Genomic DNA, 14,069 nt, shown 5'->3' on the forward strand with positions numbered 1-14,069 from the left:
CGGCATCACAACATTATTAGAGTTGATTGTAGGCACAGCATATTCGTGGAACTTTCAGGAGCATGAAGGAGAGTTGACAGTTTTATAAGACAGCGTGATTCAAACCGGCCAACAACTGTGCAATATTGCTTGCTCTCCACAGAAAACTGGGAGATTTATCGTTAACTAATATGTGCAAATTAAATGTTATTTTGGTAACAAAACCTAGACTAATACACTCAATCCAATCACAAACAAAAGAAAATTTGCAGATGCTGGAAATCCAAGCAACACACTAAGAATGCCAGAGGAACTCAGCAGGCCAGGCAGTATCTATGGAAAAAAGTACAGTTGATGTTTTGAGCCGAGACCCTTTGGCAGGACTGAAGAAAAAGAAGATGAGGAGTAGATTTAAAAGTGGGGGAGGGGAGTGAGAAACATAAGGTGAGGGGTGAAACCAGGAAGGGGAGGGATGAAGTAAAGAGCTGGGAAATTGATTGGTGAAAGAGATACAGGGCTGGAGAAGGGGCAGTCTGATAGGAGTGGACATAAGGTCATGGAAGAAAGATATGGGTGGGGGGAGGGGGAAGAGCACCAGAGGGAGGCGATGGGCAGGCAAGGAGATAAGGTGAGAGAGGGAAAAGGAGATGGTGAATGGTGAAGGAGAGGGGAGGGGACATTATTGGAAGTTCGAGAAATCGATGTTGATGCCATCAGGTTGGACGCTACCTGGACGGAACATAAGGTGTTGTTCCTCCAACCTGAGTGTGGCCCCATCGCAACAGTAGCGGAGACTATGCATTCACGTATTGGAATGGGAATGGGAAATGGAATTAAAAAATGGGTGGCCACTGGGAGATCTCACTTTTTCTGGTGGATGGAGCGTAGGTGCTTGGCGAAGTGGTCTCCCAATCTACGTTGGGTTTCACCAATATACAGGAGGCCACACTGGGAGCAGCAGGTCTCCTGTATATCTGTGAGACCTGATGTTGAACTCACAGTAATGCCTCCCCTTCACCATTCCCCATCTCCTTTTCCCTCTCTCACCTTATCTCCTTGACTGCCCATCGCCTCCCTCTGATGCTCTCCCCTCCCTTTCTTTCTTCCAAGACCTTCTGTCATCTTCTATCAGACTCCCCCCTTCTCCAGCCCTGTCTCTCTTTCACCCAGCTCTTTACTTCATTCTCCTGCCTCCTGGTTTCACCCTTCACCTTGTGTTTCTCACTCCCCTCACCCCACCTTTTAAATCTACTTTTTTTTCTCCAGTCCTGCCAAAGAGTCTCAGCTCGAAGTGTCAACTGTATCTCTTTCCATAGATGCTGGCTGGCCTGCTGAGTTCCTCCAGCATCTTGTGCGTGACACCCAAACCAATCTTCATTCTTAGTTCTTTAAGTAAGCATGAACAATTTGTGACAAATTGAGACTAATATTAAATTGTAGGTGCCCAATAGAAACAGAGGTGAGTCAATATGAATTCATTTCAAGATAAAAACTTCCACTTTCGAGAAGATAAAGTTAAAATACTAATATTAGACCATATGATATAGGAGCAGAATTAGGCCAATTGGCTTTGTCATTCCACCATTGCTCATTTATTACCCCTCTCAACCCTGTTCTCATGCCTTCTACCTTTAATGCTTTGACTAATCAAGAACATATCAACCTCTGCTTTAAATATATTCAATAACTTGTCCTCCATATATCTGTTGTAAATGGATGTCCTTCTATTCTGAGGCCATGCCCTCTGGTCGTAGGCTCACCCACAATAGGAAACATCCTCTCCAAATCCACTCAATATAGACCTTTCAATATTTGATAGGCTTTAATGAGATCCCCCCTCATTCTTCTAAACTTAAATGAATACAGGCCCAGAACTGTCAAACACTCCTCATTTATTAACCCTGGAATAATTCCTGTACAAGGACTCTCAAGTTCCTTTGCACCTTTGATTTTTGAATTTTCTTCCCATTTAGAAAATAGTCTACACTTAAACTCCTTCTACCAAAATGCATGACCATTCACTTCCGCACACTACATTCCATCTGTCACTTCTTTGCTTATTCTCCCAATCTAAGTTCTTCTGCAGACTCTTGGCTTCTTCAACATTACCTGCCATTGACATATCTTCATATCATTCACAAATCTGGCCACAAAATCATGAATTCCATCATTCAAATCATTGGCATATAACATTAAAAAGTGGTCCCAATATTGACCCCTGTGGACCACCACTAGTCACTGGAAGACAACCAAAAAAGCTTCCCTTTATTCCCACACTTTGCCTCCTACCAGTCAGTCAATCTTCTATCTATGCTAGCATCTTTCTTGTAATACCACAGATTCTCATTTTATTAGATAGTTTCATGTGTGGCACCTTGTCAAATGACTTCTGAAAACCCAAATAATAAACATTCACTGATTCTTCTTTGTCTATCCTCACTGATATTTCCTCAAAGAATGCCAATAGATTTGACATGCAAAATTTCCCCTTAAGGAAACCATGCTGACTTTGGTCTATTTTACCATGCACTCTGAAACTCTATCCTTAACATCTTCCCAACCACTGAAGTCAGGCTAACTGGCCTATAAGTTCCTTTCTTATATCTTTTTCCTTTCTTATAGAGTGGAGTGACATTTGTAATCTTCCAGTCCTCCAGAACCATGTCAGAATCTGGTGATCCTTGAAAGATCAGTACTAAGGCCTGCACAATCTCTTCAGCTATCTCTTTCAGAACCTTGGTGACTTATCTGCCTGTGGACCTTTCAGCTTCCCAAGCATCATCTCCTTAGTAATAGCAAATAGACTCACTTCTGCCCCTGACACTCTTGAATTTCTGGCGTAATGACTTAGTTTTCTGATTTAAAAAAATGTGCTCCTCTTTATAACCTTGATATCCCTCACACACAAAAAAAAACAAAATCAATCCAGAGTGAATAATGATAATGTGAGATCTTGAGGCTAGTTAATTAATAACATATGCAAGCTTTCAGATTTCCAATATTACAGTGAATTATTTTGCCTATTGCCACTGTTCTCAAACCATTAATCTTTGTTCCACATGGTAATAGCTATTAATTTTTTTTGAATACTCAGTTTATAAGCAATATACATGGAACTATGAAATTGCTAAGGATTAAGGGCCAGAACTTTGTAAGTAAGTTTCAATAACATGTAATGCCTTCCACGTTGTGTACTTAAAAGACAGAAAGAAGTACTTGCTTTGGAGAAAAACTGAAGTGGAGGTTGAAACTAATGGAAACTGCAAACTTGACTCATGCAATAGGAATGCTAAAGCAGATTTATTGGACAGATATACTACTTTTCTTTAAAAATAAGATTAAAATTCATATTTTATATTTACTACTGGAAAGATCAAGGAATTTAGGATTCTGGAGAACTGAGCAGGAGTTCAGGCCAGCATAGATCAGCTATGATCACAGCAAACGTTCAGGGACTTGTCTTGCTCCTACTTCCTTGAGAAAATCTTTGCTCCTTAAAATATCTTGGACAGGAATGGAAGATAATTAAAGAAGTGAATGTAATTCTGATCACTGTATGCAGAAGTCTAGAATTTAAATTTAAATTCTAATATCTAAAACTGCCTCATAAAATATTTTAGTATCTGTAGTCTCATATCTGGACTAATTAATTTCCAGAGGGTACACTTTAAATTACAGTTGAACAAAGCCCTGGTTAGACCACAGCCAGAGTATTGTGTTCAGTTCTGAACACATCTTAGGAAGGATATACTGGACTTAAGTGCAATGTAGACCTACAAAAAAGATGTCTTGCCTGGAAGGGCTAAACTGAAAGGAGTGATTCCACAAACTATAGATTCAACTCTGGGAACTTAGAAAACTGAGGATTAATTTAATACCATTATTCAAGATATTAAGAAACACTGATCAGATAGGCAGGGAAAAATATTTCTGATGATTAAGTTGCCTTCACTGGAGGACAAGATTTTCAAAATTTGAACGGGCTTTTCAGGAAAGATGCATGGAAACATTTCTACATGCAATGAATTGGGAGATAAACAGTAGGTGCTTAGCTATTGGTTAATTTTAAATTAAACGTTGAAGAACTTCTGCATTAAGGAATACAGGACAAAATGGTAAATGGAGATATCATAGATTAGTCACAATCTCACATGCTATCACAAGGCAGTTAGTACTCCCAAGTTATTCTTCAATAAATGTAACCAACATTTATATTAATACTATTTAAGGTCAAAACTGTCTAAAGGAAATCCCTTAATTGTTTTGCTTACTTAATTTATTTGTTAAAACCTGAATATTGTAGGTATGAATCAAGTAAAATTTGGTCAAACTTCATACAGAATGCTTTATCCTCAATTTAAATTAATAGATTTTAGTGTTTTAGATATGCATATGAATCACAGAATCAAAATAAGGGCAAGAATGGTTTGAGAGAAACTAGGTTCATCTGATGTTAAAAGTGCAAAAACACAAAACATCTATTGAAGATATGCACTGGATGTATTTCCAAAATAAAGTTAGAACTCATATTCTATATTTATTGCTGGATTTTAAGCATCCTTTCACAATTATGATACCCAAGTACAATAGAAAATTGCAAAGAAATGATCATAACTGGAATTGCTTGTACTCAGGCACGTAACAGATGGCACCTGTTGGGGCTTAATATTCAAATGACAATATTTTGGTCATTTTTGTCCTCTGTATTTCATGTGCTTACTTATTCCTGCTCTGTGGTATTACTATCTGTGTTCTTTAAAATTACTTTTCACTCTGGGTTTTTGTGTCACAATAATTTAAAATGACGATCTATTGAGTAACTAAGTTCAGCAAAACTGAATAAAAGGGTCAGAAGCAGCCTGGATAAGTATTTGACTAGTTCAGAGGCAGGAAGCAGAGCTGTGGTAAGCAGTTTTCACACTTTAGGTGCACTGTGATGTTCCCTAGGGATAGCAATAGGAACACTTTAATGTATGTAATTTGTTGGTTATGAGTGTGTTAAAATAGTAGATGAGTGACAGTAAATAAATAGTAATAGATCATGAAAAACAAGCTACTGGAGGAACTCTGCTAAGGGAAATGGACAATTAACATTCTGAATTGAATAACTTTATCTGAGTTGAACCACAGATACTGGTTGGCCTGCTGGGTTTCTTACCACTTGTGTCTCCATAATGGAGGACATAGACTGACAGAACAGGAATGGGAAGTAAACTGGAAGACAGAATTTAAAACAGAGAAGTGCAGTGATGCACTTTGGCCGGTGGACAAAAATGTGCTGTATGTAGCCATTTGTGCAGGAACAGAGGAACCATGTGCACTTGATGCTGGATTAAGTGTACCAAAGGAGAAGCATTACTGAGAATCATTATGGGATCCCATTACACAGAATCATTATGCAACACTGGGATGGGATCCCATTATGTGGAATCATCATCCAACACTAGGATGGGATCCGATTACTTGGAATCATTATGCAACACTGGGATGGGATCCCATTACTCGGAATCATTATGCAACACTGGGATGAGACACCATTACTCAGAATCATCATCCAACACTGGAGTGGAGTGGATGAACTAGGCATGGGATCCATGGATAGTTGGCAGCAAGGATTCAAAATTGACTTGTCCACAGAAGGTAGAGAGTGTCAGTAGATAAAGCATATTCTGCCTGGATTTCGATGAGTAGCTGTGTTCTGCAGGGATCTGTTCTGGGACTCCTGCTTTTTGTGATTTTTATAAATGTCCTGGGTAAGGAAATGATAGGGTGGGTTAAGTTTGTAGATGACAGGAAGGTTGGAGGTGTTGTGGACAGTGTAATAGTTTTTCGTAGGTTACAATGTGGTATAGATAGGATGCGCGTCCTTTTGAAGGGTTTCAGCCTGAAACATTGACTGTACTTTTTTCTATAGATGCTGCTTGGCCTGATGAGTTCCTCCAGCATTTTGTGTGTGCTGCCTAGATTTCCAGCATCTGCAGATTTTCTTGTTTTACGCAGCATGCACAGTTGAATAGAAAAGTGGCAGATGGAGTACAAGATTAATGGCAGGGTTGTTAGCGGTTTAGAGGAAAGAGGGATCATGGAGATCCAATTCCATAGGCCCCTCAAAGGTGCCATGGAAGTTGATAGGGTGGTTAAGGTGGTCTCCATTGTTTACATTTGTTAGTCAGGGGATTGAGTTTCAAGAGCCATAAGGTAATGTTGCAGCTCTGCAAAACAATGTTTCAAACTCACTAAGAGAGTCATTTCTGGCTGCCCTACCAGAGGAAGGATGTGAAAGCTTTAGAGAGAGTGAGAGGAGGTTTACCAGAATGGTGCCTGGATTAGAGAGCATGTCTTATGAGGAAAGGTTGAGTGAGCTGTGGCTTTTATCTTTGGAGCGATGGAGGATGAGAGGTAACTTGACATTGGTGTATAAGATTATGAGAGGCACAGATAAAGTGGACAGCCAGCACTTCTTCAAAGTTCAAAGTAAATTTATTATCTAAGTACATATATGTTACCCTGTACAACTCTGAGATTCATTTTCTTGTGGATGTACACAGTAAATCCAACAAATGCAATAGAATCATTGAAAGACTGCACTCAATAGTATGGACAAGCAACCTTTGTTCAAAGGACAACCAACTATACAAATACAAAAAAATATAAAGTACTGTGCAGAAGTCTTAGGCACATAATGTATATATAGTTAGGGTGCCTGACTTTTGTACAGTACCGTAGTAATTTTACATTTTGAACTGTACTGCTGCCGCAAAAAAGAAACCAATTTCATGACAAGTGATTGGTGATGAACCTGATTCTTATATAGGTTTCTATTGTGGACTGAGAGTAGGAAAGGGGAAGGGAGAGGGGAGTGAACTGGAAGCAGCAGAGAACGTTCTATAATGATAAACCAATTGCTTGGAATTAAATTACGTTGGCTGGTTTTCATAGCTGGGTGTGTCTGCCCATGCCAACCCCTATCACCTGTACTCTTCCTCTGTCACCTGTCTCACACTCCGTCCCACGGCACTCCACCCTCAATACTCCCAACATCCTTTGTTCCCACCAGATATACAAACTGCTGTCCACTTCATATTGACAAATACAGTATCGTGCAAAGTCTTAGGCATCCCATCTATATATGTGCCTAACACTTTTGCACAGGACTGTAAATCAGCAATGAATATCAAGAATGAGATGAAGAGTCCTTGAAAGTGAGTGCAAAGCTGTGAGAATAGTTCTGTGATGAAGCGAGTGAAGTTGAGTGAAATTATCCCCTCTCGTTCTGGCCTGATGGTTGAGGGGAGATAATTGTTCCTGAACCAAGTGATGTGGGTCCTGAGGCACCTGTACCTTCTTCCTGAAGGCACCAGCGAGAAGTGAGCAAGTCCTGGTTGGTGAGGGTCCTTCACGATGGATACTGCTTTCCTGTGACAGAGCTCCATGCTCACTGGTGGTGAGGGCTTTACCCGTGCTGCACCGGGCCATATCCACTAATTATTGTAGGATTTCCATTTAAGGGCATTAGTGTTTCCACAGCAAGCCATGATGCAGCCAGTCATATACTCTCCACCACACATCTATAAAAGCTTGTCATAGTTTTAGCTGACATGCTGAATCTTCGCAAACTTCTAAGGAAGTAGAGACACTGCCATACTTTCTTCATAATGGTATTTACGTGCTGGACCCAGAACAGATCCTCTGAGATGATAACACTGAGGAATTTAAAGCTGCTGACCTTCTCCATCTTTGATCCCCTGATGAATACTGGCTTATAGACCTACGGTTTCCTCCTGTCGCAAGGCAGCAATGGCCAATAGCACAGGACATCAGTTTCAGGTGAGTGGAGGAAAGTTTAGGGGAGATGTCAGAAGTAGGCTTTGTTATACAGAGTGGTGGGTGCCTGCAATGCAGTGCCGGGGTGGTGGTAAAGGATGCTACAATAGTCACATTTAAAAGACTAGGCACGTAGAAGTAAGAGTGTTATAGACTGTGTAGCAGGGATGGGTTGAGGGAGTGTTAGATTGAACATGGAGTAATTTTATATTGATTGGCACATCATGAATTGAAAGGCCTGTACTGGGCTGTACTGTTCTATGCTTATGTAACACCAGTTAGGTCACAAATATTGCATTCAATTCTGGACATCTCACATTAAGAAAGACATGAAGGTTGTACAAAGGATGCAGAAAAATCCAACTCGAACACTTCTACTGTTGAGGGATTCCAGGCATGTTCAGACTGGAAAAGCTGGGTCTTTTTGCCTTGCAGCAAGGAATGTTAAGTGGAGGAAAAAAGAAATCAGAAAATTGCAGATGTTAAAAATCTGAAATAAAAGCAGCAAATCGTGAAAATGTTCAGCAGAACAAGGAGCATTTGTGGAAAGAGGAACAGTTTATGCTTCAGGGCCAGGGTACTTTATCACAATAGCCAATCATTTCCGAGGTTGTGCCCTTGACTTGAAGCATTAACTGCTTCTCTTTCCACAAATGCTGCCTGACCCACTAAAGGTTGAGTGAAGATGTGATAGAAGTGTACAAGGTCATTACTGCTTTAGCAAAAGGAAGTACAGTACAGAAAAGATGTGCCCACTAGCAGATGGCTCAACAACCACTGAAAACCAATCTAAAGTTATGAACAAAAGGTACAAGAGGTGAATTAAACTACTTTTTTCCCTTGGTGATTATGATGTGAAGTTCACTGTTTGGCAAGCATGATAGAAAGATGACTTTATATAGGGAACTAAATAAGCAGTGCAGGAAACAGTCTGCAGTGCCAGATGGAAAGAACCGTAAATGGAATTGAAAGGAGCCAGCATTCTCTGGAATAAATGGCATCTTTCTGTGCTAAGACCTCATTTGACAAGCAGTGTAGGCCTAGAATCACATGTCGATAGGGTATTTCTAGGCTGGAAGGAATGATGGATAGAGGTCAATCAGCCATGGTATTCACTGCTGAACACTATTCTAGTGACCTCCTGCTGTGAGGTCACGATTGGGTTTGGCTATAACAGTGGTCCAATTGACTGCAATATACCGTTGAGGCTCAAAGAGGAATAATACATACATGGGTCTGGTACTGGAGGGCACTGGCTTCCATGCAACCATATTCAAGGCCTTCAAAAGAAAAGGGAATGGGAGTAATCAGAGTCAAGTTAAAGAAGTAAACAAACTGAGATGATTCATTACAGCGTTAAGTAAGGTTTAATGATCAATTGCTGAAACAGATGACCCAAGCTGTTGTTTATACTGAAGCCACATTTAAACAATAAGAGGAAAGGCAGACACCAAACTGAACATTTTTCTTAGAATCTGTTTTGTAACAATCCACTATTATTTATAGTTATTATTTAAAAGATTACAGGATTAGGAGCAACCTCATTTGACAGTTCGATTGGACATATACCCCAACAGCTTTAAGATGAATACAGTTACAATGTAATTGGAAAGGTTAAATCTTTATGAATCCCAGGCTTGAAATATATCAGTATCCAACACATGATTGACAATTTCTTGTTACCACATTCATTTTAAATGCTTTCAAAGCAAATGCACAAACTTATCAAAATTGCAAACTTCCAAATAAATTATTTTGAAGCTTTCCTCCTTCATAATTAGTCATGGAATAGAAGAGAATGTTAGCAGAAGCACTTCAATTCATCTGAACTGAGTTTCAGAAGCAAGAACCAAATGAAGATCCTATCTATTGAATAAACTGACACACATTTCTGATTCCTGACACATTTCTTTTGACTGGATAAGTCAACACACCATGTAAAACTGAACTGTTCATTTGGTTTTATACCACTGACAGTCCCAACACATCCTCTAAACACTTACCCGACTGTAAACTACATGAATGCAGCTTTCTGTGGCAAAGGCATTCAGGAGAAGTTCTTTTAAAATTGTACAACACTTGTCATTGCAAAGGAGTCACGGTACACTTCTTTAAGTTTTGGCTATTATATATTTGTACATTATTAAGCTCTCAACTTCTCAATAAACATCACTTGCACATAAAACTGTGATCATTTCTCAAAGGAGAAGTCTGGGTTAGTCCCAGTCTCCGTAAGAACCACACATTTAAGTGCATTAACTGAAGTATACAAGACATACACTTAGCTCTATTTATAGAACAGGCCAGTAAAGAGTCACGGCAGACAGCAACTCACAAGTATATGATACTTGGATCTTACAGAACACATCTATAAAAAGCAGTCATAGTGTTTAATAGAACAGTTACAATCAATAACCAGCAGGTAAGTCAAGAGGTTCGTCTAAGCACAGAAACTTCAGAATAAATTAGGATCAAAAAGCACTAAGGATTTCATGTTCATATCAAAAAGTCGGTGGCATTGTTACCATGGCAAATATTTGATGCTATAGAGCAAGTAAAATATATCTAATGTTTTTCCACTGTGTGAGTTTTATGGTTAAAAAGATGAGAGGAAAGTGAGGGCAAAGGGATGGAAATACTAAAATTTTGCAACTTCAGTTGTTGCTGCATTGAACTGGAAACTTATTTGTACACCTTTTATGTTGGTTACAGAATATTCAGTGCCAACTTTGGGTGGAGAGAGAGGGATAAGAGACAGAATAATGCTCTCACAATAAGTGGCCATTTTAAAAGTTGGAATTAATTTGCTCCATGTCCATTAGCAGTGAACAGAGCAGTTATTAGGAAGATGACATAAATAGACAATCCACATTATTTTCCAAATCTAGATTCACGCTTTTCCAAAACATACATACTTATCAAAACAATCGCTCAGAGTGAAACTTTTGCTGAGTTTATGGAACTAATTGATGCAACGAAAAGGTTGCACAAATCATTCACTGTCATGCCATAGTTGGAAATGGCATGGTTTTACTTAAAGTGGAAACTGAAATTACATTCCTACCTTTGAACAAGTAACTTCATTTATAGCATCTACAGCTTGGAGCATCATTCTTTCAGTTTTTACCTTACCCACTCAGAATCCAGATCTCACCTACTACTTTGAAACTGAAACAAAGAGATATCCTAAGGGAAATGATAATTAACCAATATGAATGAAGATAAAGAATTTAAGGACCTTTTAAGATTATTTAAGAAAATTTTCTCACTCTTCTACATTTCATTGGGATTGAGAATGACTTGCTTTATGTTGTTTTTTTTTTGTTGGGTATGAGATGGCCATCGCAGACTCTTCTACAGACAGGGTAAATAGTACTTGTTGAGGCAGACATGTGCATAGCTTTGAGATGTACACTTTCTGCCACTTTATGTAGGGTTTCTGTGAGCTACTGGCTAAGGACTTGAAGTTCTCAATACCATTCCAAGTTCTCCTTCTCCACTTCTAGTGGTCATGGACTAGAGATCACTGAGAGTCAATGGAGATGTTACAGTTCTTCAAGGCTTTGAGCACATAATTGGATCTATTTTTGCTGTCTTCCTGGTAATATTTTCTAAGGCAGAGCTCAAACTAGCAAATACCAGACATGATATTCTCCTACAGAAGTAACACATTAAAATACAGCAAAATGTCATTTTTGTTATTAATTAATCAAAGTTTAAGATAAATTATTTTTTTTCTTCTGCCAAGTCCAAAATTTTGAATTGCATTTCCAGTGCCCGAGTTTTTCCCTTCTCCAGAACTAGAGTTCGGATGTTAGAAAGATTAAACTATCTATAAGTCTTGACACAGACAGGGATGCTGATAATGAGAGGTACGTGTTTGTAGTTCTTGGCTGCTCACAGAGTGTGTTGGTGAAGTAAAGCAGAAACACTGAATGTGTTTTTCTAAAGAGGTATTATGGTGACCTAGGGCAGTAGAAGTTCAACTAAAGTTCAGGAGAAATGTTGCCAGCAGTTAGCACTGCAGGAAGGCAAAATTACTTCCGGATTCACCTCTTTCCACTGTCAATGCTGGCTGTTGTGTGGTGGTAGGTTATAATGTCTTCAGGGAAGCAATCTTTTAATAATATTCCACGTTCACGATGACAATCCAAACCATCAACAAATCCGCACCAGTAGATCACTAATCCGGGTCCAAATCTGAAAATCAGATGTAAAAGGTTATTTTTAAATTACATTCAGAAAACTTGGCTCAGATAATTAAGCTCATCTGGCTGTATTATTTACAATTTTCACATAAATATCTGCATATTGAAGGTGATAGCTTTATCAAAGTGAAAATATGCAAATTAAAGTTGCTGTCCCTTGACAAAACGTGCTGTATTGAAGATATCCAGGAGGTAATGATAAGGTGCTGCATCAAATTTTACTTTAGAAAATAAAAGCTCATGTTGAGCTGAAAACTTATTGGCATGAATAAAAGATTGGCTGGCTACCAGGAAACAGAAAGCCACTGCAGGGAAATTTACTAGACTAACAACTAAAATATTATTCTGTGAAGAGGACAAATTTCAGATTGTATACTGTATATATACTCTGGTATTAAATGCACTTTGAAACTTTTCTAAGTTTTAAGGAAAATTTGACAGGCAGGGCTTCTATTCACTAGGGTTTAGATTAGAAGAATGAAATACGACTTGATTGAAGTATATCCTGAGTGACCTTAATAGGATAGATGTGGAGAGGATGTTTTTGAGAGAAAATCCAGAATTCGGAGTCACTATTCTAGAATTTTTTGCCCTCATAGTGTTGTGAATCTTTGAAATCCCTTCCTCAAAGGGCAGCAGAAGACAGGTCCTTGGAAATTTTAAAGGCAGAGTTAGATTTTTGACAAGTTAGCGGGTGAAAGATTACTGATACCACTGATACCAGATTAAGAGCAGGCTGTTTTGCAATTCAATAAGATCATGGCAGCTCTGACTGTAACCTGCACAACAAAGAGGCTGCATTCGTGAAGTTAAAGTAATAGGACATATGGCTATTTTATCCCTTGCACTGAAAAATATACTTTGGGAATTTATCTGGGACATGAGACAGAATGCTGAACGGCATGACTGCATCAGTTGGTATTTCAGGCTAATCAGCATCTTTGGCAGCTGCTGAATCTGATGAATTAGATCAAAAGTTTCATATCTTCCATGAACAAGAAGAGTTAAACAGTACACTTACTTTTTCTACCAAGATCAACAAACAAAGCTAAATTTCACCCATGCCTCACCTGGTTCAAGATAACAGTGGCCAAAATAATATGTCAAGTAGAGCTATTTTCAAGCCATATTGTCATTGGATAGAGTCTAGGTCATTCTGTAAACTTAGAATGTTTCTTTTGTTATGTTATAGCATGTTCATCACACTATATTTATTGCAAACATTATTTCTTCCCTCTCTAATGCAACTCGTACTCCACAAAACTGAACAGTCTCTGTGCGCTCCATGCCTGAGGATACAATAATCTGCCTCTGAGGGGCTGTCACTACCCAACTATTGGGAAACTGTGCCAAAAGGCAACAATTACATCCATAGGATTTCTGTGGAGACTGTAACCTAGTCTGACAAAGATGCAGCTTCATGTGAAGGGAAAAGTAAGAAAATAACAAAAGATAATGGGTTGCATACTGTATTTATGATGCACTCCAACAGGAAACTGCACTGAGAAATGTTAATGATTGCTGAGGGTATGTTTTACCTTTCCTACAATGACTTATAATTCATCCACTTTAGCATAATACTTCACAAATCAAATACTTTGGAACCAAAATACTTAGTAAAAATGTGTAAAATATCTGAATGTTTAAAATTTAAGGGTTGATGAAAATATAAATTTCCATATTTAACAATTTTTAATACAGAGTAATGCTTTAAAAATTGCTCTAAATCTAGGAACTGGGGTGCAGCCTTTAAATGGATATGCTGAGCCCACCAGGCTTTCTCAGGAAGTAGCCCTGTCAGATAGTTGACCCATCAGGAATTCGGGACCTTCAGCAAGAGTTCATGAAGATGTAATCACTATCAATCACAACCTGTCATCGCTTAGTCTGTACATTAGAATCAGAGTTGTTCTTACAATGAGATTCTAAACAAGAAGCTAGACTCTCTGCCTGATGCTCAGCTAGAAACTGCTAAGTTAGTAAACCATCCTTAATAATAGGAAAAAGGTTAATAGGTATACACCAATCGTCTTCAATGTTTACTTAAAATTACGCATG

General features: G+C 38.7%; 1 protein-coding gene across 3 annotated transcripts in view; it reads right to left on the minus strand.

Moving 5' to 3' along the window:
• Window positions 1–9,157: 9,157 nt before the first annotated feature.
• The window catches only part of cdin1 (CDAN1 interacting nuclease 1), a 165,719-nt gene continuing 160,807 nt past the window's right edge, over window positions 9,158–14,069 (minus strand). For 2 of the 3 annotated variants that reach the window (XM_059955833.1, XM_059955814.1), the window contains one exon: window positions 9,158–12,003. In XM_059955833.1, the coding sequence (XP_059811816.1) occupies window positions 11,853–12,003 (151 nt within the window). In that variant the 3' untranslated portion in view covers window positions 9,158–11,852. The remainder of the gene's footprint in view (window positions 12,004–14,069) is intronic. The other variant, XM_059955842.1, reaches the window with a different exon arrangement.

This window comes from Hypanus sabinus, chromosome 2 (genome assembly GCF_030144855.1).
Source record: "Hypanus sabinus isolate sHypSab1 chromosome 2, sHypSab1.hap1, whole genome shotgun sequence".
In the NCBI taxonomy this organism is placed as follows: Eukaryota; Metazoa; Chordata; class Chondrichthyes; order Myliobatiformes; family Dasyatidae; genus Hypanus; species Hypanus sabinus.